The sequence below is a fragment of the Brassica rapa genome, chromosome A02 (assembly GCF_000309985.2).
Source record: "Brassica rapa cultivar Chiifu-401-42 chromosome A02, CAAS_Brap_v3.01, whole genome shotgun sequence".
NCBI classification, from domain to species: domain Eukaryota; kingdom Viridiplantae; phylum Streptophyta; class Magnoliopsida; order Brassicales; family Brassicaceae; genus Brassica; species Brassica rapa.
Window position 1 is genome coordinate 1,032,134 of NC_024796.2, and position 24,468 is coordinate 1,056,601.

A 24,468-nucleotide genomic window follows, 5' to 3' on the forward strand; every position below is an offset into this window, starting at 1 on the left:
TTTGGGCAGTATCCTATAGACTTTTATGATCTTTTGGAAAAGCTCCATATCCTAGCAGCTTTTTTCTAAATAACTATTTGGAAATGCAATAAACTATTACAATCGCCAGTCAGATAAAAAATCTTCTTAAACCCCGAATCTCTAAAAAGTTACAAATGTTTAGCTATTCTATAAACTCCCGAGTTCAAGCGACGGGCTTCTTCCATATTCTTTTGTTTCGAAAATAAAAATTGCATGATGTGCAAATAGTCTTCGCACATTCCATATACATGAACACAAAACGTATTGAAGCACGAAAGAAGATATAAAAAAAAACACACACCATCAATGCGCAACCCAAAACCCTGTTCAGACCAAATTCTCCTACAACATTATACGGTCGGTCATCATCACACCTCACACTCGGTCTTTCCATCTTTTATTCGATCCCTGTTGGTCCAACGTAGCTTCCACAATGTCTGGATGACATTTGCCTTTTCTTTTCTCGGCTAATTGTATATCTTCACCGGCTTCTCATACGCGTGTCGGTTCTGAGGACAATGAAACAAACAAACAACAATTAACAAAAGAGGGACTTTGGTTACACCTCCTTAGGCGAAAAGGCGATTTATCATGAAAATGTCACCTGGTTTGCAGAATAAGCCCTCTTAGGAGTGGTATCAGTGTGCTCCAACCCCAGGTACTGCTCAAAAGCACCATAGACATCTCTCCTCTGCTTACCCCATTTTCAAAAACGATAGTTAGATCTCATCAGATATTAGCACGAATTGTTCTAGACAACTAGAGGAAAAGAAGTAAACACCTGAAAGCGATTGTAAACAACATCTGAGTCCTGCAAGTACTCCGGACGCCCCATTGACATAAACGCAAACTTCCACTGTACATAATAAAATGAAAAAGTTAGAATTGTACCAGTTCCACCAAAATTACAAATACTAACACCTTTCATTCTTTATTTAGTTTTGATCATTACTCAGTAGTCTGCATACCTTGGCAAAGTCCTCATCTGAGACATGAAGCTTCTTTTGGATACGGTTCTTGATTTCTTCAAGAGTTTCACCTTCATGGATTACCAAGAAGAAGGGCTCCCCAAAGTTTTGCACTTGCTGAAGAACGAACAAACAAACATGATACCGATAAGACACTTTGCTACAACTAGTAAAACAGTTAGATAACAAAAACTTGATAGCTGATTATCACCTGATTCTGTCCAGTCTCCTTAGCAAAGTGGTACACAAGAATTAAGCGATCATTTGGACCAATGTTTTTCTCTTCTTCCGGGATCTGAAATTCAGTAAGACACAAGTCAGCATGTCCGCGGAATAACTATACAATATCTTTAGTTAAATATCTGACGTTTAAAACCAGAGTACATACTGAGATCGCAGAGAGACAAAGCTACAAGTAAACTAAGAAAATCCGAAAGAAGTAATGAAGACTATAAGACTTTGAAAATACCAAAAACCTTTGAAGGAAAGGCTAAAGTAAATAGAAAAAGTAGCCTAGTAACATACCTCCTCAGCTCGCAAAGTCCAGTACTGGTCGTTTATATTCTCAATTCTTTCAGTTAATGGAAAAATCTGCAAAACATACCACCAGCAACTTGAATTGATGTTCGTTGTATATTATAGAGTTGCAAGAATTTCATGAGGAGAAATACTCGAGCAGCCATCATCATCTTAGGAATGTAAAAAATAAGAAGCCGCTTGTTACCTTGTAGATCTTGTGGTAAAACACCTCAAGTATTCTCAGTTCTGCATCTGGATGCGAGAGCTCCACCTGTATCAGGCATAACCTTAGATTAACTTGCATAACATCGAATTTGTAATCAATGTAATCCAAAGCCTGAGAATCGAATTTTTCTCAGAAACAAACATGGATGTAGATGCACCGTATAATCCGGATGCCTTCAATTTCATTGGATTGTCATTTTAAAGTAGTTCTCGCAATGATATATAGACAATCCAGAGATCAAACAAAAAGAAGAATACCCCAGCTATTTACCTTTGTTTTTAGTTCATTAATAACATCTCCGACCGTGCTTTGTTTAGGTAGTCTGATATTGTGGATTACCACCTGTACAGTGATGGTTAAAGTTTTGAAAATCAATGTAATATGCAAAAGAAAAAAGACTATGAATCACAACTAAAAGGCTATACATACTTCTTCCTTCGTGGAATGATGAAAAGCAACTTTTAAGGTTTTAAGACCTTGCAATTCTGGAAGAGGAATGTCAAGAACTTCATAATACAGAATATCAGACGTCTGAAAGAAAACAAAAACAATTTATAAGCAAATGGATTCTTTAGTAAGAAGAAATAATGAAGTTCACTAAACTTCACGTCAGTTACCTGATTGTAGTGAACTAACATGTCTGACAAACGGTCTACTCCACGGTATTTGATAGGCTGAGGCTTGGGTTGCTGGGAATAGCAATTGTGAGATGTAAGCCTAAGCTTGGATGGATCGTCAAGACCAAGCTTCTCCGCCACTCTTTCCACGACATCGTCATAAGTGTGCAACTTTGACCTAAGAAATAAAATAAAAAATTATGATTTCCTCACCAAAATCAGCTGAAACAAAGTCGTCCACAGATGTACTTACAACTCCAGAACGAATTCATCTTCTTTAGGTTTTTCCAGAGCACGAAATCGGACCAGCTACAAAATCACAAACCGCAAAAGTTAATCGCCAGCTAGAAACAATTCTACAGAACATTCACAAAATTTGTATGCTCAAAATAAGGAATGCTATTATGCCATCACAATAGAAAGAATTAGTGGGACATCAGCATACAATTTTAGAGCTGATGCATGAGATCAGACCACACTACCAGACCAGCCTAAATCATTAAACACTTATTTACGACTAGAAAGAAAGCTTATCATTTGAAAGCTTTACTTGGCCAAACTCTACCAAGCGTGACTTTAGGAACCAATACTTAGTCGAATTATACCTGTCGATTCTGGACATATTCAAGAAACAAAGGCACAGCTGGGTAGCGGCATTCAGTCTCCTTGTTAACAACAGGTTTCTGAAAGCAAATGATATCTCCATCTTCGATCTGAAGGCAAGAAACCCAAGTCACAAAAGAGACACATGACTGAAAAATTTCTGTTGATACCAGTGAAACATTACTTGACACAATCTGAATGAATTTTTCTTATCCAGGTGTTCGCACATAACACCAGGCTCAAACTTGATTTCCTGCAAATAAGACGTTAAGTTAAATAACAGAATAAAAACCATAATCATGATGCAAATAAGGTTAAGAGGCCCCGGAAGCAACAAACCTCAAAAAGTTCTATTTCTTCATCAGGAGCAAAGCCAGCCATTTCATTCAGTTTTCCAGTTATATCCATAGGCTTACTGGAACTTTTCACCATCAGTCTGCCAACATACCTGGTAGCACACGAAATTGCGAAAGAAAATTAGGTGCAGTGGGAAAGAAAAAGACCTAAGAAGGCAAATGTGTTCAAACAATTCTGATCACATTGTAAAAAGGCAAGAAAGATCCCATTTTGTAGTATATATAAGAGAATATTACACGGTAGGACACTTATAGAGTTAGTATTTACATCTTGGGTCAGTTTGTGCTACTGACACACTTTTACCAACTAAAATCCACTTAACATAGAAGTTGCGACAAAAGAAAATGTGGAAAACAGTATTACCTTAACTCTGGCTTCTCGGGGTCATAAAGCTTAAAGAAAAGAAGAATATCTTCTTTTGACTTTTCAGGAGGAGGAATAGGACGTTCATCCTAATATATTCAAGAATAAGCAAAAAATTAGCTCATATTTTCTGTTGATCAATTAGGTTCTGTTTTTTCAACTTTAAAGGCTTCAAGGATAACACTTTGCAACCAGTTCTTACCAGCAGCTCTACTTCCAAAAACAGCTTAAGTTCTGCAGTGTTTGCTTTGTTAGATGCTTCTCTAATTTGTCCAACCTACAAAACCCATTATCCAAATTAAAAACATTCATACATGTTGGAGATAAAGTTATCAGCAAGGGACTCTGACATAATAATACGTTCTAAGAATAAAGTTTCTAGCGGACTACAGGGAATTTAATTTCAAAGTAAACAGACAAACTTAATAGAAAACAGGTTCCAAACAACTGGAGCAGAGACACTTGAGACCGAAAAGTCGGACAATTAGATGTAACGATTATGACAGAGAAATAAAAAGCTAGCAGAATGTCAGATTCTATAATAGTAGGAGTATTACTTGGCAATAAATTCAAATATCCAGCAAAAAGAGAGAGGCAAACTACATGCATAAATAGCAACGAGAAGGATAACAGTACCGGTTGTAATTCCTCCTGAGGTGTAAGGGGGCGATTGGGACGATAAGTATGGTTTTGTCGCTTTGCCCAAATCCAGAACCTCTGACACTGAACAGGTATACCAAATTCTTTGGCCACCTCCTCCTGTATTACCATAAGATTTGTGTCAAAGATGGCAAATGTTTAAATTACAGTAACATAAACCATTTAGTTAGCAGCAATGTGAAAGTTCTCATGAAATCCAGATCAAGATAGAATCAAGTTATCCAAAAGTCTGTTTTCACATAACCCATTTCTTCAACAGATGTAAGGATTCCCCCTTTTGTAAAACAAAAAACTAAAGATATTTTGGCAAGTACCTTAAACTGTTGAAATGGTGTTTGTTTCTGGATTCGGAAACTACGAACTTTGTCATGGTCAACAAGATCAAAATATATATCCTTCCCAATTTGTTCCTTAAGGTCTTGATCTCTTGCAACCTTTCATGTTAACAGAGAACAATGTCAAAACCACACTCTAAAACAGCTAAATTTTTTTAGCAAGCCCAATCAGATAGGAATAACAAACCTTAATTATCGTAAAAAGGTGAGCTTGTGCCTTGTATTTTCTTTTGTCTTCCTTTTCTTCTTGTTCCTTCTTCAGCCTCACCTGTAAAAATGAAATGAATCGATCAGGTTCAACCAAGACGCACATTACTGGGAAAATGCCTGAAAATATTTTACCCTTAAGTGCTCAGCAATGTCTTTCTCATCAACGTTGCAGATTATTTTATCTTTGTCACTTTCCCGGATATATACAAGCATATATGCATTCGAGTACTTTGTGAATTTGAAAGGAGGGTTATTGAAACCAGGATTAGTCTGTGGTAGCTGAAATGACACCAAAACAAATATGTCAGACAAGACGAGAGGAATTAGGCAATGTCCTTTTCCAATCATAGAAAATGTAACAAGAAAATACAAACCTCCTCTTCACCACCATATTGCTCCTCCAGTGCCCTTTTCAAATCTTCTTTGGTTACTCGTTCATCATCAAATTTATACCTGAAAAATAGAAGCTTCAATTTGTTCATGAAAAGAAACAACAGTCTAAGAGGAATACACAAACCAAGTATGTTATAATAGTATTGAAACAAGTATCAGAGTAGATGTATGACGCTGGTTTTGCACCATGTGACATGCAAGCATGTTAATACATCATAGGCACTTCCAGTTTTTCAAATTGACGAGCTGATATACATAATATAGATTTCTTCATGTGCTAAAACCTACGCAACATGTATGAGAAAAGGCACTACTATCAAGTTTATAACGTGGAAAGACCAAAAATAAAAAGAAGCTCAAAGTATAACACTAGTTTCTATATTATCCAAACAATTTTATTTAATCATATATCTCTTTTAGGTGGCAGCTTTGGGATCAAATAAAGGAATGTACTAGTGGATTTGGACAAATTGCTCAGAAGTGCGACCTTCTGAATACCAGCAGCATACAATTACTAAATTACTTTTCCGATTCAACTCCTTTCTAGCTCCCGAAATATGAATCTTAAGGCATACCATTGATCTGAGAGCGTGGGCCTTATAAATGCGTAATAATGCCCACCATGTACTCCTCCACTATGAACTAAGACACTGCAGACAAATAAGAGCTTGTAGGTCAAGCAGGATAATCAGAGAAAAACTGAGTCATGCAACGATATTATCAACGCTGCATTTTATAGGGAATCTAATTTCTGAATGCAAGCACTTGTCGAATTTACTACAAGTGAATTACCTGTGAAGAGTATAAAGGTTGCGGACACTCCTGTCAGCATCAGGGGATAAATACTTCCCATCCTCTCTATCAAGGTCCAGTTCCAGCGGAAATTCATACCGATCATTTATCTATCAATAAAAGCTACATTAGCATTCACAAATCAGGGCACCACCAAACGAGAAATACAACTCATGGTCACAAGATCAAATACTAACCTTCACCATGGAATCCCTCATGAAGTCATATTCAAACCTTTTGAGCTGGAGCTGAAGAACCGGTGGAAAGTCTATGAAAAGAACACCTTTTTTTGCATCCTGAAACGATAGGACATGTGATTCCTTCAGAATAAGACTAGACAACGAGTAGGGACTACATTTGTAATAATCACTGTTAGGTCGGTGGTAACTAACTACGCTTTAAAGACGTACTTGTTAAAAAACGTTTCAAAAAATGACCTAGTTTAGGTTGTTCAATACAACTATCATGTTATAAAGCAACCACACCTTTTAAATAAACGGGATATTCAAGACAAGGAAAGAATTGATACGTATCAAAATAAGCCAGTTGTGAATGAATCGACCATCAGGAGTAGGTAAAATGGATGGAAAGAGTGAGGAACACCGACCTGTAATCCGTGTCCTTCTGCATGATATTTGTTGTCTCCTTCAAGGCGTTCAACTTCAACATATTTGTCAAAAGAAGCATAAACATCCTTGCAGCCTTTAACATCCAGCTGAAGGTCTGCCATAGATACGAACGTGTCAAATTGACAAAAACGTTGCTGAGATAGATAGAATAAGACGACAGGATGAAATTGTATAATGCTATACCATAAAATGATTCTTTTCGTGTAGATTTGTAATCTACATTTATGCACTCGATATAATTCATATGGTGACCCTCAAATAGCTGTTGTATAGTTCCCTCCACAACAGTTCCCTATAGAGAAAAGAAAAATCGTAAAACAAGAAACATCAACTGAGACGGAAATCATCTAATGACAAAAAGAGAACTACCTTCATTTTATCCTCAAGTTTCTCGCAGAGAACTCGATTTAGTTCTTGGACATCATGTTGCATGAAAGAATCATATGTGTCCCAGCCAAACGACTTCGTCAGCTCCTTTGTCGCAACACTGGTGTCGTTATATTGGAGCTTGTAAAACAAACTTTGGAGAGCCAAAGGTATACTTGCTGTGGGCGCATCGTTCTCAGTGGTTGGCATGTGGTATACAGCCTACAAGTAACATGCAAGGTTCAGTTGTATTGGTTTAGAATTCTGAGAGAACCCGTAGGACTTAGTAAGCTGATTAAAAAAATGTAAACACGAATATATCAAACCTTTCTGAAGTAAGGAATGTGGTATAGTGTCTGTAGAAGCGAATTCATGTAACAAGTTGCACCTTGGTTCTTGAGACCAACAAACCCGGTCTCTTTTTTGGAATCGTAAGACCAATAATCAAGAACCTTACGCACAACAACTTCAGCTTCAATGTAAACAGTATCATTCGCCAAATATCCTCTACTAGGATCATAAAGTTCGCTAAGAGGCATGAATGACGTAAATCCCCAATCGCTTTCTCTCGCATTGAATTGATGTTGCGTTTCTGCACCACAAATGGGAATCATAATTTCAGTGAAACTTGTATCACCAAAGCTCACTTGCAGCTACATTATGAGAATACCAAGATCACCGAAAAAAAGGGAAAATATTTCAGCCTTATAGAGAAGTAGAAAAGAGTGCATGGCATGAATATTTAATTTTCACTCAGGCCGTTCAGTTAAAGCTTAAGATAGCAATAACATTATTATATTCAACGATGAACAAAGTGATCCCCTTCTTCCAGCCAATCATCCAAGCTTTCGAAAATCATAATTTTCTGCTCATGCATGCAGGCAGGATCCACTATAAACACATCATTAGCAAATTACAGGTACCTTTTCTAATGGTGTATCTGGTGTGGACTTGATTGACAACAGCCAGGCTGAACTGAGCATACCTGCTCCAGCCGTAAGGCAAACTCGCAGCATCAGCAACATCCAAGTACATGGACAAATGGTCAACATTGTTCCCTTTCGGGAAAATCAATATGCGCCTGCAAAAACATATCCAAACGATGTCAACCCATCAATAAAAAAGGCAATAGGAAACTAAAATACAACTAGGCAAACGCTATTTACCATTTGTAACCTCCAACAACAAACACATCGGAGTACTGCTTCCTGGTGTTAATCCTCGAGAAGTGTGGGATAGTCCACGTGAATTTCAGAGTGGGAGGCTCCTCAGCTGCTGGCTGATTCTCCACAGTACTCACAGCAGTCTCAGTTTCGGAAACTACAAATACATCATATAAATAACAATTAATCCATCCCCTACAGAATCTCTTATCTTCTCATCAAGGATCTCATACCTTCCATGGGCTGAGCAGGATCCTCAACCAAATCTGAATGCGGAACAAGCATCTCCTCATCCTCTTGCTGCTGCGAAAACACAAACACACAAATAAACCCTAATCTCGCCCTACAGTGATCACAATCACAATCCCAAATCGCAGCATCTACAAATACGATTCAACCGATTCGAATTCAAATTCAAATCGAAACAAACCCTAACGGATCAGCTAAAACAAACAATCCGAAGTAGATTCAAGGGGGACACAGAGCATCAAATCAACAGAGAGAAATGATTGAATCGGAGATTACATCGACGGGAGGCGGAGTCACCATAGTCATTGTGGCCGGGGAAGGGGTTGACGGTGGGGATCGACGACGACGACGACGAAGAACGGAGAAAAAATCAAAAGAGGGGAAGAGGCAAAGTGTGACTAGAGAGACATTACAATACAATTTGCTCGTTCTTTTTCTTACTCTTTTCTCGGGTTTCAGATTATTTTTTTCCGATAATTGAAGGGGGTATTACCGTAATTTCGCGGCGCTCCGAACTCCGATTTATTTTTTTGAGTCCTTTCTAACGAGACAGACCAATGATAAAGCGCCACGTCAATGGCTTAGGACGTATTCTCTTGGGTTGTGATGTAAGAGTTTAGTTGGGCCGCCTTGGGACAAGTGGGCTTTTAGGTGTATGTATCTATCTTCTTATATACTTATATATTCATGACCAAGACCAAGACCAAGAGGAACCCAAGATCATTAAAAGTCAAGAATTGAAGGAGAAAACTGTACAAGGGTTTTTTTGTCACGATCAAAACTGTCTGGGGCCTTTTTGGAAAACTATAATTCTAGTATGTTCCTACATTCTTAAGCTAGCATGTGGTTTTAAACCAAACTAAAACGATCCGAAATTTTATGCTACTTTGGCTAGTTCGGTTATCAGTTCAATTTGGTTATCGGTTATTTTTTTTCTAAAAAAAAATTTAAACCGAATTAACCAAAATTTTAAACTGAATTAACTAAAATTTTGGACCGAATTAATCGAAATTACTCAAATTTAACCAAACTTTTAATCAAAATTTAGTTTAAACTCAAATCTTCGATTAATTTTAGTAGGAAATTTAAAATAGAATTATCTGAATATGAGACTTAAATAATAATCCGAAAATTTTAAAAATTCGTATATTTTACTTTTCTTTGGTTCAATTCGAACCAAACTACCCAAACTACTCGAACGGGGAGGCCTACTTAAGCCAGTCATTACCAACATGCGAAAATGACAGAACAAAGACTCTGAAGAAACAGAAAATGTCGCGGTTTGCTTTAGGTCGTTATAGCCGTTACCTCTCGCGCCTTAAACCTCTGCCTCATCTGAACAAGCCTTTCCCTTTCTCTTCCTCTGCTGCTTCGAGTCAAGATGGTGCCGCTTGTCACACCGGTCCGCCACCGATCCGGGTCGGACTCACCGAGTCAGCGGGTCGGGCTGTTTTCGCAACGCGCAGAATCGGTTCCGGAGATCTCATACACACGGCGAAGCCTGTCTTAACTTGCCCTTCTCTCCTCTCGCTCGACTCAGTTTGCTATCTTTGCCTCAAGAAACTCATGGGCTCTGCTAAGTTTCGAGATCGTGGTGTCTCTTATTGCAGCCAAGAGTGCCAAGACAACGCAAAGGTCCTATCTTTAGTTTCCCGTGTGATTCTCTTACATGCTATTAGATCGCTGTCCTAATTAATTACCGTCTTTGTTCTGTAATGTCCCGTGCGAAGTAATGTATGCAAAGTGTTCGACGAAATGCTTCAATGAGAAAATAAAACTTTTTTTTTTTGCTAGAGATGAATTATCATATCACCCAACCTGTGCACTTTTGAGATTATTATATATTTTTTAAAATGATTTACAGGGGTTTTATGATGTTGAAACTAGAGGAGATTGGTCAAGTTTCGTTGATTATTGTAGGTATGATACTCAACCTTGTCCTTCTTTACATATCTGCGTATATACTTTATTGCATATCAGCTTCAGTTTTTGTCTTTATTACATAGTGTTCATGTTACCAAGTTCTTGAAGTTGCTCTTTTTTTTTTTTACACATGAACGACTTTTTGTATGCTTTTGGTTTGAATGTGTTTGTTACTGACATCAGTTCCGTGTTGAGCAAGTCTTGTATAGTCTAGCACTCTCTTGTTTCTATGGTAGTTGTGATGGAATAAGATTAGATGCTTCTAATTGTTTTTGTGTCAGGACGCACAACTTCAAGTACCCGCTTATGGTCAAGAGGTTGAGCTGTATGGTAATATCAGGTGCCCTGTCCGCTGACTGTCTTGACATACTCCAACCAGCTACATTATCTTCTGCCATGATTTCAAAAGTGAGTTATTCAGGATGAATATATTGTCAATACATTACACTATGTGAAACTCACCTTGTCGCTGTAGTATTCATGACAGCCATGAGTAACTACTAAAAACTTAAATTGAATCCGTTGGCCCCAAAAAGTGGTTTGTTCCGGATAGTGACTGGCTTGTTATTGTTTTAGATAGAAGATGGTTATGGCTTGCTATGGAATGCATTCAGGAAGGCAAATTTCACGGAGGACGATGTTGCTTGTATCCTTAGAGCTAATACCTAAAATCATTTCTATTTCCACTGTTTTGTTTTTTGTTTTTTGTTTTTTGTTTTTGTCTCTCTGCTGTTTACAGCCCTTAACATCTGAAAGTTTTAACTAAACAATGGTATACGGGCATTCTCGCCCGGATCCGTATCAACGCATTTCGTATTGATCTAGTTGGAGGCTCATGTGGAGAAGACCTTCTTTCACTGGCTACAGCGTCTGTTGAAGGTGAAGGTGCGGTTGGCCATGCCGTTTATATGTTACCTTCCTTCTACAATCACGACTGTGGTAAACTATCTTCACTTGTTTTTTCTTTTTTTCTTTTTTGTTTTATGGTTTTGGTGATGACTTAGTTTGGAATGTGCGCAGACCCCAATGCACACATATTCTGGTTGCAGAACGCGGATGCAAGGTTGATGACTCTCCGCGATGTTGAAGAAGGTTTGGCAAAACTGAGAGTTCCAGTATATGTTTCTCAATCTTGTTGGTTATTTCATTGGATATATATTTGCAGGGGAAGAGCTTCGGATATGTTATATAGATGCAAGCATGGGATATGAGGCTAGGCAAACACTTCTCTCTCAAGGCTTTGGCTTCTGCTGCAACTGCTTACGCTGCCAGTCTAGGGACTGATTAACTCTTTCCCTTTCTAGGCATCGTTTCCTTTCATGTGTGTCTTAGTGTAATAAGAGGAATCAACAATATAAATAATGCATATGGTTAAAAAAATGTGGTTTTTGGTTCGGTTACTTCGGCTTTCTTTAAAAATTATAACCAAACATAATATATTAACCAAATTTTCAATCGAATTTAGTTGAAAATAACCGAATTTATCAAAAATTTGAAAGAAATTAAACTAAAATCTAACCGACATCAAAAATTTCGGTAAGATTTTCAAAAACCGAACTAACTAAATGGCGAACCAAATTTTATTTGGGATTAATTTGGTAAAAAAATTATATCCAGTCGAACTAACCAAAAACTGAACTATTTGAACCGGCATGCCTACTACGTATGATCATTTATATGGGGTTTGATATTACAAGACACTGAAAGATTGTTTTTTCTTGCAAAATCAATTAAAAATCTTGTTGAATCCAAAACACAAAGGTACCCCAAAAAACAAATCTTACACCATATGAGTTTTCTCATACTTGTGGTTATATATGTTGACAACGCCAACTAGTTTCGCAACTCCAAGATCAGTGACCTACCTATGAATGCATATCTTCTTAAACTGTGTGAGCACCGGGTATATATTCTCAAAGGCTCTGAAAGTGTCCTCTCTCTTCTTGGCTCCAGTGATAACAATCTTCCCAGACACAAAGATCAGTAGCACAATCTTTGGTTCTCTCATCCTATAAATGAGTCCTGGAAACATCTCCGGCTCGTAGCTCAAGAAGTCGCGGTGAACAGAGACGGCAAGAATCTCAAGCCTTATAGGGAACTTCACATCACAAGAAGCTACAATGTTCTGGATCTTGAAGTCTTTGAACCTTGCGTCGAACCCAAGTTTCTGAACTATGCGAGCGTACTTTCTAGCAGCCAGCTTGGAGAAGCACTCGGTCTTGGCTCCAGTACAGACCATTCTCCCCGAGGCGAAGATCAACGCCGTGGTTTTTGGTTCCCTTATCCTCATGATCACGGCAGCAAAACGTTTAGGGTTGTATTCGGCGTTACGTGCTTTCAAAGCTATCTCTTTTAGGTCTAGCTTGCAGTCCAAGTTAACCGTCGAGACGATGTTTTGAAGAGTGGGGACTAGCCCTGAAGGATGGTTGCTAAGGTCCACTGGATCAGTACTCCCTTGCAATTCGTCATCGCTCATTCTCCTCTTGATATAGGGATTAGATCCAATGGTTTGGTTCCGACAGGGAAACTAGGGTTTGGTAGCATCATCGAAAGATTAGAAAAAAAGGTGAAGCTTTGTTATGCAAAGATTAGAGAGTTAGAGAGGTGCTTACCAAAGGAGATTGATTTGGTTCTCTCTCTCAAAGAGGTGGTTGGTGGAGCTGTGAGAGGCGACGGACTTGGGTTTTGAAACTAGAGAACCTTATAGAGGTGTAAACCTAATATATAGATGCCTAAGCTACCCCTGACCGTCTTTGTGATCCCGAGGGTGTTTTAGGGAAATCATGAGTTGACCGACTTTTCCTTTATTATATACAGATTTTCCTTTTTTTTAATAAATAAATAGACTTTGTAATTTGTTTGTATGTAAAAAAAAGTCTACTTATACATGACAAAAAGAGAAGAGTATTTGCCAAAATTCCTTAATTATATATACAGACCGCAGATTTTGATTTTGTAAATTATGATGATTAATATATTATATTATAACATCTTATGAAAAATAAAATTATATAAATCCATATAAATTTATTATTTATAAATCTTGATATTTAAACTAGTATACTATATATTTAGTATATTATTATAATTTATATGTATTTAAACCGTCTAAATAAATAATCTACTCCGGTTAATTGTTCTAAGTGCTAGTATTATGCCACCATCTATTCATCTATTTTCTGAATATCGATAAAAGTTGGTCTTGTTAAGTATTACAATTACATGAGATGTAAACTAATAATGCCTTATTCCTTCGAATAACTTCTCTCATCAGAACTTAGTTTGATTATATGGACAACTGATAAAAAAAAATGACGCATGCATCACAAGACTTTATAAGACACTTTGCAAAATGGAGCAAAAATAAATAAATCTTGTTGAATCAAAAACACAAATAAAGATCGAGACAGGGAAAATGTACTCTCACCATATGATGTTTCTCCCTTATACTTAGTTTGCCATGCATGAAGGTACTCCCAAACCCAAACTAAAAATATCCATCGTCCATATGGCACTTTGGAAACTCTTTACACCGTCGTACTCCTTAGACGCAAGAACAAAAAGCCAAGAAGAATCGTGCAGACGAGGAAACAAAGATGTGACATATCACATTTACCATCTAACTACATTAATTTTGTAGGATCCACCTACAAAATTGTACTATATGTTAATTCATGGTTTTTCTAAAATGATCATAAAAGAAAAGTTTTTCATCCATCAGACAAAAAAAAAGGTTGTTCATAGATCATGAGTGAAGATTTAAGCCATCAAAGTCTCGAGCTATCACTATTTAAAACAGAAAGAGGAACCATATGGGATTTGATCCAAAAAAAAAAAAAAAGAACCATATAGGAATATACATCTATACTATATATTGACATCAAATGAATGTACTAAAGCTCTTCATAAAACATTGACATGACATGTCAGGGCCGGTAAAGGTAGAAATATCACATAAAAGACTTTAATTACTAACTACATATTTACACTCATAAGTGTAGTTTAGTTTAAATTTACTGGCCAAATAATACCAACACATAAAAGACTTTAATTAGCAAAAAGATATGTATGAATACTAACCAAAAGATAAACGTGGGAGTGTTCGTATAATATAATTCAATGTCATTTATATAGGTGCATACTCCATCGGGAATTGAATGCAGGAAACATATAGAAGAACGTACTTGCAAGTTGCCAATTTAACATACAAAGCCAGAGTGTGCACTTAGACAAAGTACCCAAAAAATAAACTCTACAATTTTCTCTCTATTCTCTTCTCTCTTCTTAGCCTTCAAATTCACTAGTCTTGCCTTACCAAAATGAAGACTCATGACTTCATGAACGTTGAGTCTTTCTCTCCCAAGGAAGGACCGATTCGCCTTTTCGGCTTCGAGTTTGGAACTTCTCAAGAAGAATCTGAATCCAGTGAAAGCATCAACGAAGTCAATACCACTAACAACAACAAAGACAAGAGGTTCAAGTGCCACTATTGCAGCCGGAAGTTTCCTACTTCACAAGCCCTAGGCGGCCATCAAAACGCCCACAAGAGAGAACGTCAACAAACCAAACGCTTCCACCTCCATTCAAACGCAGCCGCTTTTTTCCACCGCAACCAATACCACTTTGCTGCTTCTAGGTTCTTCGAGGATCATTTTAGCCTTGAAGCTGCTCGCATCAATGACGCAAGATTAGGGTTGTTGCGTAGGTATAACTCATCAAAAAGTTTTTATGATCATGACCGTAGATCTTACCAGACTAGACCGACGTACGGTGGTGGTGGTGGTGGTGATGGTAAGAGCAGGCATGATTTATTTTGCGAGTCCAAAACGAATGTAACGGACCACGTGAGTTTGGATCTACGCCTCTAGTTACCTTTATTATATCTCTAGATTTTTGGTATTGTTTACCTATGATTTTTCAGTAGACATAATATTTTACGGTTAAACTAGTTCATGCAGATGAAATAAAATAACTCTCAACGTGTTACAAACACAAATGAAATGTTAAGTTAGTCATAGAGAGTTGACTGGATTTTATTTTATTTTAAAATAATGTGAAATATGTATGTGAGATTTAATTTGAAATATCCAAAAAGAAAATGAAATTATTCAACCCGCTCGTTTCACCAATATAAATTTATCATTTGACCTTCTTTACAACTAAACCACTTTCTTTGAACACTCTCTCTTTAAAGTGTCACTAAAAGTAGTTAAGAAAATCGAAAATTCAATAACAAATATATTTGTTAGCTCGATCATTTTCTATTTATTTCCTCAATTCTGGTTAATGTACTTGCTTTGAAAATATGTTTTGGTTGGTCATGGAATTTCCACGCCAAAATATATTTGAAAATATGTCAAATACAATAAATTAACATATCTTAGACTTTTATATATACAATAATAAATTATCTAATATTGGTAAAAAAAAATCCAGTTTTGAAAGACGAGTCAAAATTTAGCATAAATTAAATACAAAATAATTTTTAAATATATTTTCTCATTAATATATTAATTTGCTTAATAACTAAATGCAAATACAATAAGATAAATATATAATAAGAAATGGTAAATACATACGGTTTAAACAATTAATTAATTATAACATGTAAATTATAAAATTATTGTATTTGAAATAGTTATATAAATATTTATGTATATGATTAACATTAAAAATATATACCACTTATGTTATAAAACAATAATTTATGTATAGAAAAGTGAAAACAAACATCCGTGCGGTTGCACGGGTCAAAATCTAGTAACATTAATTAACTCTCAAATCAAAATGGAATCGCAAAAGGGTCCCAAGTAAACATCACCACTAAGTTTAACTTTTTATTGTATTTACTCCAGTCAATATAAGACAAACCAAATAAATATGTTCTTAATTATTTGTTAAAAAACTTTGATGTATATATACAACATATGCGGTATTTAATAGCTTATTTTCTGTCAAGAAATAGGCATCCGTCTAGGCAAAAAGGACCTGAGAGCAATGTATCGGCCTACACAAACCAACATACAAGTATAGTTATCCTATGATTCGAACATAGAACAATAAAACACTGTAAAAGACGCGTCTTCAATTCTATAGTTACGCATGAACTGAGAAGTTTTAACTAGAATAATGTATTATCCTGACTCCATGATTATTCGAGGAAACTAAACATCGGATCCTAGTTGATGTGCAACACAATTATTGATGTGTGATGTGAGAAAAGACAGTGGTGGGTACATACCGTCCTACATCTATTTTTAATTTCAATCTAACTTGGGTTGTACAAAGTACAAAGAAAACGTTTCATCATAAATAAAGGAAATTTTCATGTCCCACATATTAAAATCTTAACCTAAAGTATCAAGTGTGAATAGAGAAAAGGCAAATGATAACAAAATTATATGACCTTAATATAGAACAAGAAAATGATGTCTCACTTCACATTTGTTATTTGGCTCACCATTTTCCACGTACGTCTACTTTTGGGTGTAACATAAACCAAGTGCATACTAGATTCTGTGTACACATGTAAAATCTTATGTCTTTTCTAGTAGCTGGATACTGATTTGGTGTTCGTTTTAGCTGAAACATAATGAAGTTGCAGACGAGACACATTCAAAGTTTTAAGGTCTAACTTTCCCTATCCAGTCTGATTTTGATTCGGATTGCTTGTACATAATCTTCTCTTCATTGAGGTTAGCATGTCTTAGAAATCATATACATAAGCTAATCTAGTGATGCTTTATGTCTATACTTCTCTATGCAATTAAGCTCCATGTTGAAATTCAGGTGTAACATCCCAATTTTTGGTATACAGTATAATCTTAATAAAATTGATTTGATTATCTAAATTATCAAAATGGACTTATTTTACGGTCACTTGTTCTCAAAGTAAATGTATTTGAGCTGGAATAATGGATGATATTTCAAGTATTAATCTGTTATATTCTGCTGAGTGAGGCCAGAAACACAAAAATGTCACATGGTGATTATATAATGATTAAACACATATTTGGAACCTCTAAAAATTAACAAATCGAGGGAATAGACATGAGAGCCACTGACAGGGCGGTCGGGTGTTACACTTAGGTTGTCTATTGATTATACAAAACAAAAATGTCCATAGCAAGACTAAAATTTGCACAAAGAGTCTTTCATTTGCCTTTAGGATACTTACTTTACAATACTGTCAACAAAGAGAAAAACACAGCCAAGCGGCAGAAGGAAAACGAGAACTGCAAATAAAATACACAAACTAATAATTCACGAATCTCAAATCAATTTATTGCAGCTCGAAGCATACTCTAAGTCCCAAAGTGACCGGTTTGTCTTGTCTCTGACACTGAGATATCTGAATTATCTCCTTGGGATCTCCTCAGCTTGGCAACAAGAACCCACATATTAGCAAGTTCATTCTCCAGATACGCTTCTCTTTCTTTAGACTCTTCTACTGTTCTCTGCAGCTCTGCTTCTCTTTGAACTTTCTCAACGAGAGCAGCTTCAAACGAAACTTCACGCTCTTTGATCACGCTAAGCTCTCTCTTCAGTTCCATCAGCGAGCTCTCTTGCTCTTTCCTCTTTACAAGAGGACTCTCTTTCCTTCCGTTCCTCGGGTTCCCTGTCTTGCCTCGAGGTGTAGGCGAGCTCTTATGCGCTGCTGCAGCTAGATCACCTGCCAGCCTCTCGTTGCGGTTCATAAGGCTTGCTACTTCCTCAGACAATGCCCTGAGCTCAACTGCAGCCGCTGAAGCGAGCTCTTTCGCGTATGAACTCTCTTCCGCGAGTTTCTGGTTTCGGAGTTCTAGCTCTTCCTTTAACTCGCTTAGCTCTGCAGCTTTCAGTTTAAGCTCCTCAATCTCAAATGCCTGGTCATGTCTCAGCCAGATTAAAAAAATGCTTTAGATTTTTTTCCAAGATCAAGTATTAGGGGAAGAAGACAATAATATGGGAAATTTCACCTGTGCTTGTATGACTTTTTCCTCATTTTGTTGTATGTGACTTGTGATCGATCTCATATCTCCAAGTTCCAGGGCGTCAGAGAGCTGCTGCTTTAGGTTTGCAACCTCTTCTTGCAACGCTTGACATTCACATGTCTGCAGAAAAAAAGAGTTGTTATCAGTTATAGATTTCTCGCACATGTCTGCATGCACACTAGCTTCGAAGGGTCTAAGGCGAAATATTATCTGAACCTTTTGGTTGAGTTGTTCCTGAATGATACGATTATCTGCAGCTTTAACCTATAAACAAAATGAAAAAAGTATCAGGCAAAGGCATCTTAGAGGTTCAGTTTCATTTAATAATGTGTAAACAGAGAGAGTTTCAGCTACCTCCAATTCAAAACTCTTCTCGTTTAGTTGAGCCCTCATTTCAGAAACAGCCTGCAGATAGTAGAGATTACGCACTTGAGAATGCTATAACAAAGAAGCACAAGGCAATTGTATGATAATTTGAAAAATGTTAATACACCTGCACGATATCAGACTTATCCAGTGCATCATGTGATGTCATTACAAAATCCAAAATCTGTTTCCCTAACTCAGCAATCTGGTCGTTCTTTGCCTTGATATCATCGTTGAGGTTTATAATCTCCGCCTGCACAAATCCAAGGAAGGTAAATAATGCGCATATTTTGATAAAGATCATGAAACAGAATGCAAAATATTACTTTAATTTCTTCGTTTTCAGGGGCTTTGGTGGCCTCTTCTGACAATTGTTTAAAAGACTTTGACTGTAGCGCCATCTCCTCGGATAAAATCTTTTGCTGTTCCCTCAGTATATCCATCTGGTCGATTGTTCTTCGTCTCGCCTGGGAATAAGTTACACAATGTCTTAAAGATCGTGCATCACTTGTTCTAAAGAAAGCTCAAGAAACCAATTGATGTAAATGGAATGTGAGAAAATTTTAATGCACCTCAGGTGTCTCTATCTCATGAGAACTGTCTTCAAGGGATTCTATATCTTCCCCAGGCTCTAAGCGTTGATCCGCCAATGGTGAGCCTTCTGAAAGTTTCGTTTCTGTATGAAAATTACTGCCTTCCCCTTGAGGAGTCGACAGTGTACTGTTAGACTTGACCGCACTCGACTTGTCGCTGATGCTTGATTCCCCCAAACTGTTGTCCTTTTTCTGATAATAAAACAATAATGAGAGACCACGTGGTGAGAGAGCTTGTGTGCTATCTCATGCACACGAGGAGAATAATTGTTTTGAAGCACATACGAGTGACTACATATATGTGGTGCAGGACAATGTTAGACACCAGTACTAACTATAGTATGAGGTTCTGATTTTACAGACAACAGTAAAATATTATCAAAGCCATATAAATTCTAGAATCAAATGTGTACCTTAAGTTTCAACCAATTAAGTAGTCCATGCTTCCTAGTCTTCTTTTCTTCTCTAAACGCATCATTATCTATTATCTCAGGATTAGCTTCACCAGAAACATATAATTCAAGGTTCTCTTCATCCATCAAATCACGCCTCTTGTATGGTAGGTAAGCAAGCTGGCCATGCATTATCAACTAACATAAGCCAAAAAAAAAAATAGTAATCGGCAGACATGCTGCAAAACAAGTAATTAACTTTACCTCCTCTTGTCCAAATGAATGTCTCCTCCGAGGAACAACACGATGAGAAACTCTTGATGTTTGTGGAGTTTTGGCAGACACCAGAATTAGTTTTGTCAGCCGTTGGATTCGACTCAAGAGAGCTGCTTTAGCATCTTCCTCTTCTTCTAGCTATTATAACCACATCGAAAAGAAAATCAAGCAAATCAGATTTCAATTATCCAAAACTGAAGCACAATACGGTTCAAGTATAGGGATCAATGAGAGAGAAACTTACTTTTTGCTTCAGGAGAACAATATTATCTTCACTAATGTCCTTTAGCTGAGAAACTGGTTTAATTCCTTGTTTAAGCTCCTCTAGCTCCTCCTTGAGTTGGCGAATCTCGTTTTGGTACTTCTTGATTAATGATTTCTCATCAATTATCTGTAATTTATATTGGGTTTAGAAATAAAGAAATAACATACATGCATTGAGAGAATAGATGTGACTATGACCTTGTTCTGTGCGGCTTGAATTTCGATATGCTTTGCACGATGGGCAAATTTTAGTGTGTTGTGTGTTTCTTCGGTGCAGCTTGATGCAGGAGTCACTGTACATATGAGCTAACCATATAGAGATGAATCAATCGATCAGTTAGTTAAATTGATTAAAGGAATCGTTTTCTACTGCCTACGGTCATACTATTCGTGGCATTTCTTGCAATAAGAAGCTAAAAGAGATCTCTAGCAACACTTACAGATACGCGTCCATGACCACTCAACGAGGACTGAAGCAGCCTGGTTAATTTAGAGTCCCTAAATGGTACGTGACTAGCCTTCCTATCAGTAAGCTTTGATATTACCTACAAGATTACAAAAGAAACATTCAACTTCAGAATATTGCAGATTGTTTAACAAAATGTAAAGAATTTCTAATTAAAGTTCGATAAGCTGATGCTGCTTGGCTAAAACAGTGATAACCAAGAACTCACCGTCCCTAAAGTCAGCAAACTTTTATTAATATAAGACCCTTCCTTGCGCCTTAGACCACTGGTTGCAGCCTTTGAGCTCTCGGAACCTGCCAGATCAATGAGGTTCTGCAGATATAAGTGAAATTATGAGCAGTTAATCAATTGTTCACCTTTTGAGTGCTCAGATAATGCAATAATAAACAGTTGATACGAGTTTTTTCCCCAGAGTTGAATAAAAGGTTATATACCAGCTGCGAGAGATGTACAGCTTCACCTTCATTGTTGCCACCCAAGGGACTACTCTCTATGGTCTGTCAAAAACGATATTAGCTTTATTGGTAGATATGAAAGAAAGCAAAACTGTTCCTATTTTCCCGTCTAAAACAACAAAAGATGGTTTGTTTTAAAAATGTCGTGTGCCAAATACCACAATTGTATTTTGATGAGGGGCAATGATATAGCAAGTTCACAAAGAAATAAGTCTCCCCTTGCTTTGGAAGAGAAGAAAATAAACATACCAGGGTAAACATTGTATGGCTCCGGCTGCTGAGCAAATTAAAACTTGTGGATCCAATATGTCGGTGCTCTGCCATCAAACGGAAATTTTATTAAGATGACTGACATGAAAAGTACTAGATTCACAAGGATTAATAATCAGGAAAGAGAAAGGTAATCTTTAGAACTGCTATATCACATCACATAAGAGGAAAAAAACTTAGAAATCGAAAGAAAAATTACAATGACTGGTTCAGTTCTGCTGGAACCGTTAGGTTCTAGAGTAAGCCTTTTCAATTAAAGAAAAACATGGAAACACCTACCTTCTCCAGCTGCTATAAGAGAAAGCGCATGAGCAGGGGATAGCACAACTTCTTCTTTAATCCCCTCAATAAAAGCTCCCTATAATCAGCATAAAGAGATGATAGTCAAGTCTACTATAAACTTCTTAGACCATACACAAGCTAACAGCAGCAACTTTAGATCTAGTATACTTGAATAAGAAATGAGACCCAGTACATTCAAATATTGATAATCGAACCAATTTTCACACTGTATTTGCAGGATCCCAAAGAATAACATTTTTATAAGAAAATGGAGCAAGTACTTTCAAGCATCTACCAGAGAAAAGATGTCTCCTCTAACTAAAAAAAATATATGGTGGCAAGGTTTGGGATTCTATGATGTACACTATACTATAGTCACAAAAGAAGATGTTATAAGACAAGAAAATCAGCAACTATGCATGTTACCAATACCTGCTCATCTTCTCTGATCCTCAAATTTTGTCCTACTGGGTTCAGTAAATCATTGACAACCTGAGGTAAAATGAACCTTAAGGATATTAAGAAAAATCTAAGCAGAATCTGATTATCATTCAGCACCGCTGGTGAAGTTGACGATAGGGAATGGAGAGAAAAAAAACAGTAGTGAGTAGGACCTCATTATAAATTTCCAAGTATGAAACACGTAGGAGAAATTCTCGTCTTGGTGTCTGCAAAAAAATGAAAAGAATAAATGTATGACGTAGCTAGCACTTAAGCCAGGGGAACTAGACTAATCAACATCCCACGAAGTACCTCTTGTATAATGTCGAAAGCATCTTTCACGGCTAATGGGATAATACCAGGAGATCTTTGATCACCCTGAAATTTGAACCAAACAAAACTGTTCTATGACAAGAAATATCATGATGAATGAATCTTTTTTTTTTTTTGGATTTTATGATTAGTGAATCTTACATGCATAGTGTGAGTTTTTCCACTGCTTGTCACACCGTACGCAAAAATGGTCCCTGTGGTTGGATTAACACTCAAAGTCATCACACTTAATATCAATTGTCAAAAAAAGTCTAACTCCAAAATGTTCTAGAGACTAAAACAAGCACTGGATACAGTCTGCCAAGTCAAAGATCTCATGTTCTAACTTCCAAATGAATAATCATGCAAACTGTTCATGATGAGAAGTGTTTACTGCATACCATTGGTCCCCTCCATAGCACCATTAACGACATGCTGAGCAGAGACATCATAGACCTGGCGTGTTGTTGTTGTAGGCCCAAAAACACGATCTGCAATAAAGGAAAAGAACTTCAAGAAACAATATCACAGAACGAATTTTACCAAAAAAAAAATATGACAGAACGGTATTTGACATCTTAGTTTAATTCTTATGCTTACGGAACCTCGTGACACTAGTCAAACTGTTAATAAGACTAACCATAGGCATAAGCGATGGACTGAGTATGCTCATTCCGCACAATTGTTTCCCCATCTGCATACCAAGCAATCTCCTCCCCTCTGCGAATTTCCCTCGGACTACATCACACATACACCAAAGTCAACTTCACAGGACAAACATCAACTCAACGTTTGAATCCTATTACCTGAGTGGACGAAAACGAACAGTCACAGTGACGTTCTCTTTGGACTGAGAAGCAGTCTGCGGCACCCTTCCTGTATACTGAGCCTTGCTTCGAACAGAGGAAGAAGTAGGGGAGCTATGGCTATCCACAGACGTCTCTTGATAAAGTATCGGAGACGAGGCTGTTGAAGAAGCAGGGGAAGAGTTAGCAGCCTTTAACTTACTACTAGACCCAGCTTTTCTCGACTTTGGTACTTGTCTGGGCGCCATCACAAACCCAAATTCGAACCCTTGCAGAGACTGAAAACACAGAAGAAAGTATGCAGCTTTTTTATCAAATAAACAAAAGCAACAAGTCTCCTCCTAAAGATATATATACACAATGTACAAACAAGAATGATGCTTTGAGTTTCTAATTAGCTAAAGAATAGGTACTCCACAGAGCTAGTAGCAAATCGAAACGACAGCGTTTTTAAATGGGCGAGTAACAGGGGACTATTATCTCCTCCTTTAAGATATTACACAATGTACAATGTACAGACAAGAACGATGCTTTGAGTTTCTAATTAGCCAAAGACTCCAAATTGTAAACAAACTTAAGCTCAGGAGGTGATAAAGTTCTCAAAACAGTTCGCTACAAAGGCTCTCTCTTTAGCCAATCATACGGTACTCCACGAGAAAAAACACATAGAGCTAATAGCAAACTGAAACGACGGTGTTTAATGGAGGGGGAGTTACACAGCTTACCAGGAAACGCACAAGCTTCAAGCGAATCAGAGAGACTCACAATCGCAGGAAGACGAGTGAGAATTACGAAACTGCCACTACCTAAGAGCTGAGAACACTTGGACACAAGAAAATGCAAAGTTAGGTCGATTTTATTTTTTTCCACAGATAAAACAAAATAAACGGCCACTAGAGAAAACTCCAACACACAAGAGACGAATAACGCCAGAGAGAAAGAAAAAAATGGTTCACCTCTTTCGAGAGAGATTGAATCAATGTAGCATCATCATCGCCTCCGCCGCAGCCGCTAAAAGCCGAATCGCATGCAAAAGAGAAGAGAGAGAGAAGAGTGAGTGAGAGGGAGAGAGAGTGAGGTGATTACGTAGAAGAGGCGGCACTTAAGAGAGAAGGAGTATCATTATCACTAATCAGTTAGTTGATTGTGATTATTTGCATAAAGAGGGTTTACTTTC

At 37.2% G+C, this 24,468-nt stretch overlaps 5 protein-coding genes across 7 annotated transcripts; 2 read left to right on the top strand and 3 right to left on the bottom strand.

Moving 5' to 3' along the window:
* Positions 1 to 109: 109 nt before the first annotated feature.
* Positions 110 to 8,959, bottom strand: LOC103850626 (ubiquitin carboxyl-terminal hydrolase 12). Of its 2 annotated transcripts, none has more exons than XM_009127404.3 (32): positions 8,748 to 8,959; positions 8,456 to 8,525; positions 8,226 to 8,379; positions 7,983 to 8,140; positions 7,386 to 7,651; positions 7,063 to 7,281; positions 6,877 to 6,985; positions 6,672 to 6,787; positions 6,262 to 6,360; positions 6,065 to 6,174; positions 5,848 to 5,922; positions 5,254 to 5,332; positions 5,012 to 5,158; positions 4,857 to 4,937; positions 4,649 to 4,768; positions 4,311 to 4,433; positions 3,877 to 3,951; positions 3,675 to 3,763; positions 3,294 to 3,402; positions 3,139 to 3,207; positions 2,957 to 3,064; positions 2,605 to 2,660; positions 2,352 to 2,529; positions 2,164 to 2,265; positions 2,005 to 2,076; positions 1,714 to 1,779; positions 1,515 to 1,580; positions 1,201 to 1,284; positions 990 to 1,106; positions 803 to 877; positions 626 to 712; positions 110 to 530 (listed from the first exon to the last, which is right to left on the bottom strand). In XM_009127404.3, the coding sequence occupies exons 1-32, from the start codon at positions 8,775 to 8,777 to the stop codon at positions 489 to 491; spliced, it is 3,351 nt and encodes a 1,116-aa protein (XP_009125652.2). In that variant the 5' UTR covers positions 8,778 to 8,959; the 3' UTR covers positions 110 to 488. The 2 variants fall into 2 exon arrangements, with proteins under 2 accessions (XP_009125652.2, XP_009125653.2); XM_009127405.3 differs by having other exon boundaries at positions 8,456 to 8,522; positions 8,748 to 8,950.
* A 241-nt stretch (positions 8,960 to 9,200) lies between these two features.
* On the top strand, positions 9,201 to 11,794 carry LOC103850627 (histone-lysine N-methyltransferase ATXR4). The gene is made up of 7 exons (XM_009127406.3): positions 9,201 to 10,106; positions 10,336 to 10,391; positions 10,676 to 10,802; positions 10,971 to 11,040; positions 11,151 to 11,333; positions 11,415 to 11,486; positions 11,560 to 11,794. Exons 1-7 carry the CDS (start codon positions 9,744 to 9,746, stop codon positions 11,676 to 11,678), a joined length of 990 nt encoding a protein of 329 aa, XP_009125654.1. The 5' UTR covers positions 9,201 to 9,743; the 3' UTR covers positions 11,679 to 11,794.
* Positions 11,795 to 11,965: 171 nt separating this feature from the next.
* LOC103850628 (TATA-box-binding protein 1-like) lies at positions 11,966 to 13,086 on the bottom strand. The gene is made up of 2 exons (XM_009127407.2): positions 13,007 to 13,086; positions 11,966 to 12,921 (listed from the first exon to the last, which is right to left on the bottom strand). Exon 2 carries the CDS (start codon positions 12,868 to 12,870, stop codon positions 12,256 to 12,258), a length of 615 nt encoding a protein of 204 aa, XP_009125655.2. The 5' UTR covers positions 12,871 to 12,921; positions 13,007 to 13,086; the 3' UTR covers positions 11,966 to 12,255.
* Positions 13,087 to 14,662: 1,576 nt separating this feature from the next.
* Positions 14,663 to 15,545, top strand: LOC103850629 (zinc finger protein GIS2). Its single transcript, XM_009127409.3, has one exon. The coding sequence runs from the start codon at positions 14,714 to 14,716 to the stop codon at positions 15,260 to 15,262; it is 549 nt and encodes a 182-aa protein (XP_009125657.1). The 5' UTR covers positions 14,663 to 14,713; the 3' UTR covers positions 15,263 to 15,545.
* Positions 15,546 to 17,495: 1,950 nt separating this feature from the next.
* LOC103850630 (kinesin-like protein KIN-7L, chloroplastic) lies at positions 17,496 to 24,345 on the bottom strand. 2 transcript variants are annotated; one of them, XM_033285863.1, is made up of 25 exons: positions 24,248 to 24,345; positions 24,017 to 24,106; positions 23,292 to 23,569; positions 23,126 to 23,223; positions 22,887 to 22,976; positions 22,648 to 22,700; positions 22,486 to 22,551; positions 22,347 to 22,400; positions 22,165 to 22,224; positions 21,730 to 21,808; positions 21,430 to 21,497; positions 21,160 to 21,222; positions 20,933 to 21,037; positions 20,699 to 20,803; positions 20,457 to 20,564; positions 20,239 to 20,385; positions 19,983 to 20,132; positions 19,740 to 19,898; positions 19,306 to 19,518; positions 19,060 to 19,200; positions 18,861 to 18,986; positions 18,722 to 18,772; positions 18,584 to 18,631; positions 18,353 to 18,487; positions 17,496 to 18,259 (listed from the first exon to the last, which is right to left on the bottom strand). In XM_033285863.1, the coding sequence occupies exons 3-25, from the start codon at positions 23,537 to 23,539 to the stop codon at positions 17,699 to 17,701; spliced, it is 2,928 nt and encodes a 975-aa protein (XP_033141754.1). In that variant the 5' UTR covers positions 23,540 to 23,569; positions 24,017 to 24,106; positions 24,248 to 24,345; the 3' UTR covers positions 17,496 to 17,698. The 2 variants fall into 2 exon arrangements, with proteins under 2 accessions (XP_033141754.1, XP_018512421.1); XM_018656905.2 differs by having other exon boundaries at positions 24,017 to 24,115.
* Positions 24,346 to 24,468: the final 123 nt, after the last annotated feature.

Excerpts from the sequence above, each read along its gene's own strand:
- LOC103850629 (XM_009127409.3), top strand. The coding sequence starts at position 14,714 with ATGAAGACTCATGACTTCATGAACGTTGAGTCTTTCTCTCCCAAGGAA.
- LOC103850627 (XM_009127406.3), top strand. The coding sequence starts at position 9,744 with ATGTCGCGGTTTGCTTTAGGTCGTTATAGCCGTTACCTCTCGCGCCTT. Across the intron at positions 11,041-11,150 it reads CACGGAGGACGATGTTGCTT|TTTTAACTAAACAATGGTAT; the intron begins GTATCCTTAGAG and ends AACATCTGAAAG. Across the intron at positions 11,487-11,559 it reads TCTCCGCGATGTTGAAGAAG|GGGAAGAGCTTCGGATATGT; the intron begins GTTTGGCAAAAC and ends ATATATTTGCAG.
- LOC103850628 (XM_009127407.2), bottom strand. The coding sequence starts at position 12,870 with ATGAGCGATGACGAATTGCAAGGGAGTACTGATCCAGTGGACCTTAGC.
- LOC103850626 (XM_009127404.3), bottom strand. The coding sequence starts at position 8,777 with ATGACTATGGTGACTCCGCCTCCCGTCGAT. Across the intron at positions 8,141-8,225 it reads GTTGTTGGAGGTTACAAATG|GCGCATATTGATTTTCCCGA; the intron begins GTAAATAGCGTT and ends ATGTTTTTGCAG. Across the intron at positions 4,938-5,011 it reads ACATTGCTGAGCACTTAAGG|GTGAGGCTGAAGAAGGAACA; the intron begins GTAAAATATTTT and ends TCATTTTTACAG.
- LOC103850630 (XM_033285863.1), bottom strand. The coding sequence starts at position 23,539 with ATGGCGCCCAGACAAGTACCAAAGTCGAGAAAAGCTGGGTCTAGTAGT. Across the intron at positions 21,809-22,164 it reads GGATCAGAGAAGATGAGCAG|GGAGCTTTTATTGAGGGGAT; the intron begins GTATTGGTAACA and ends TGCTGATTATAG. Across the intron at positions 19,899-19,982 it reads ATTCATTTGGACAAGAGGAG|CTTGCTTACCTACCATACAA; the intron begins GTAAAGTTAATT and ends ATGCATGGCCAG.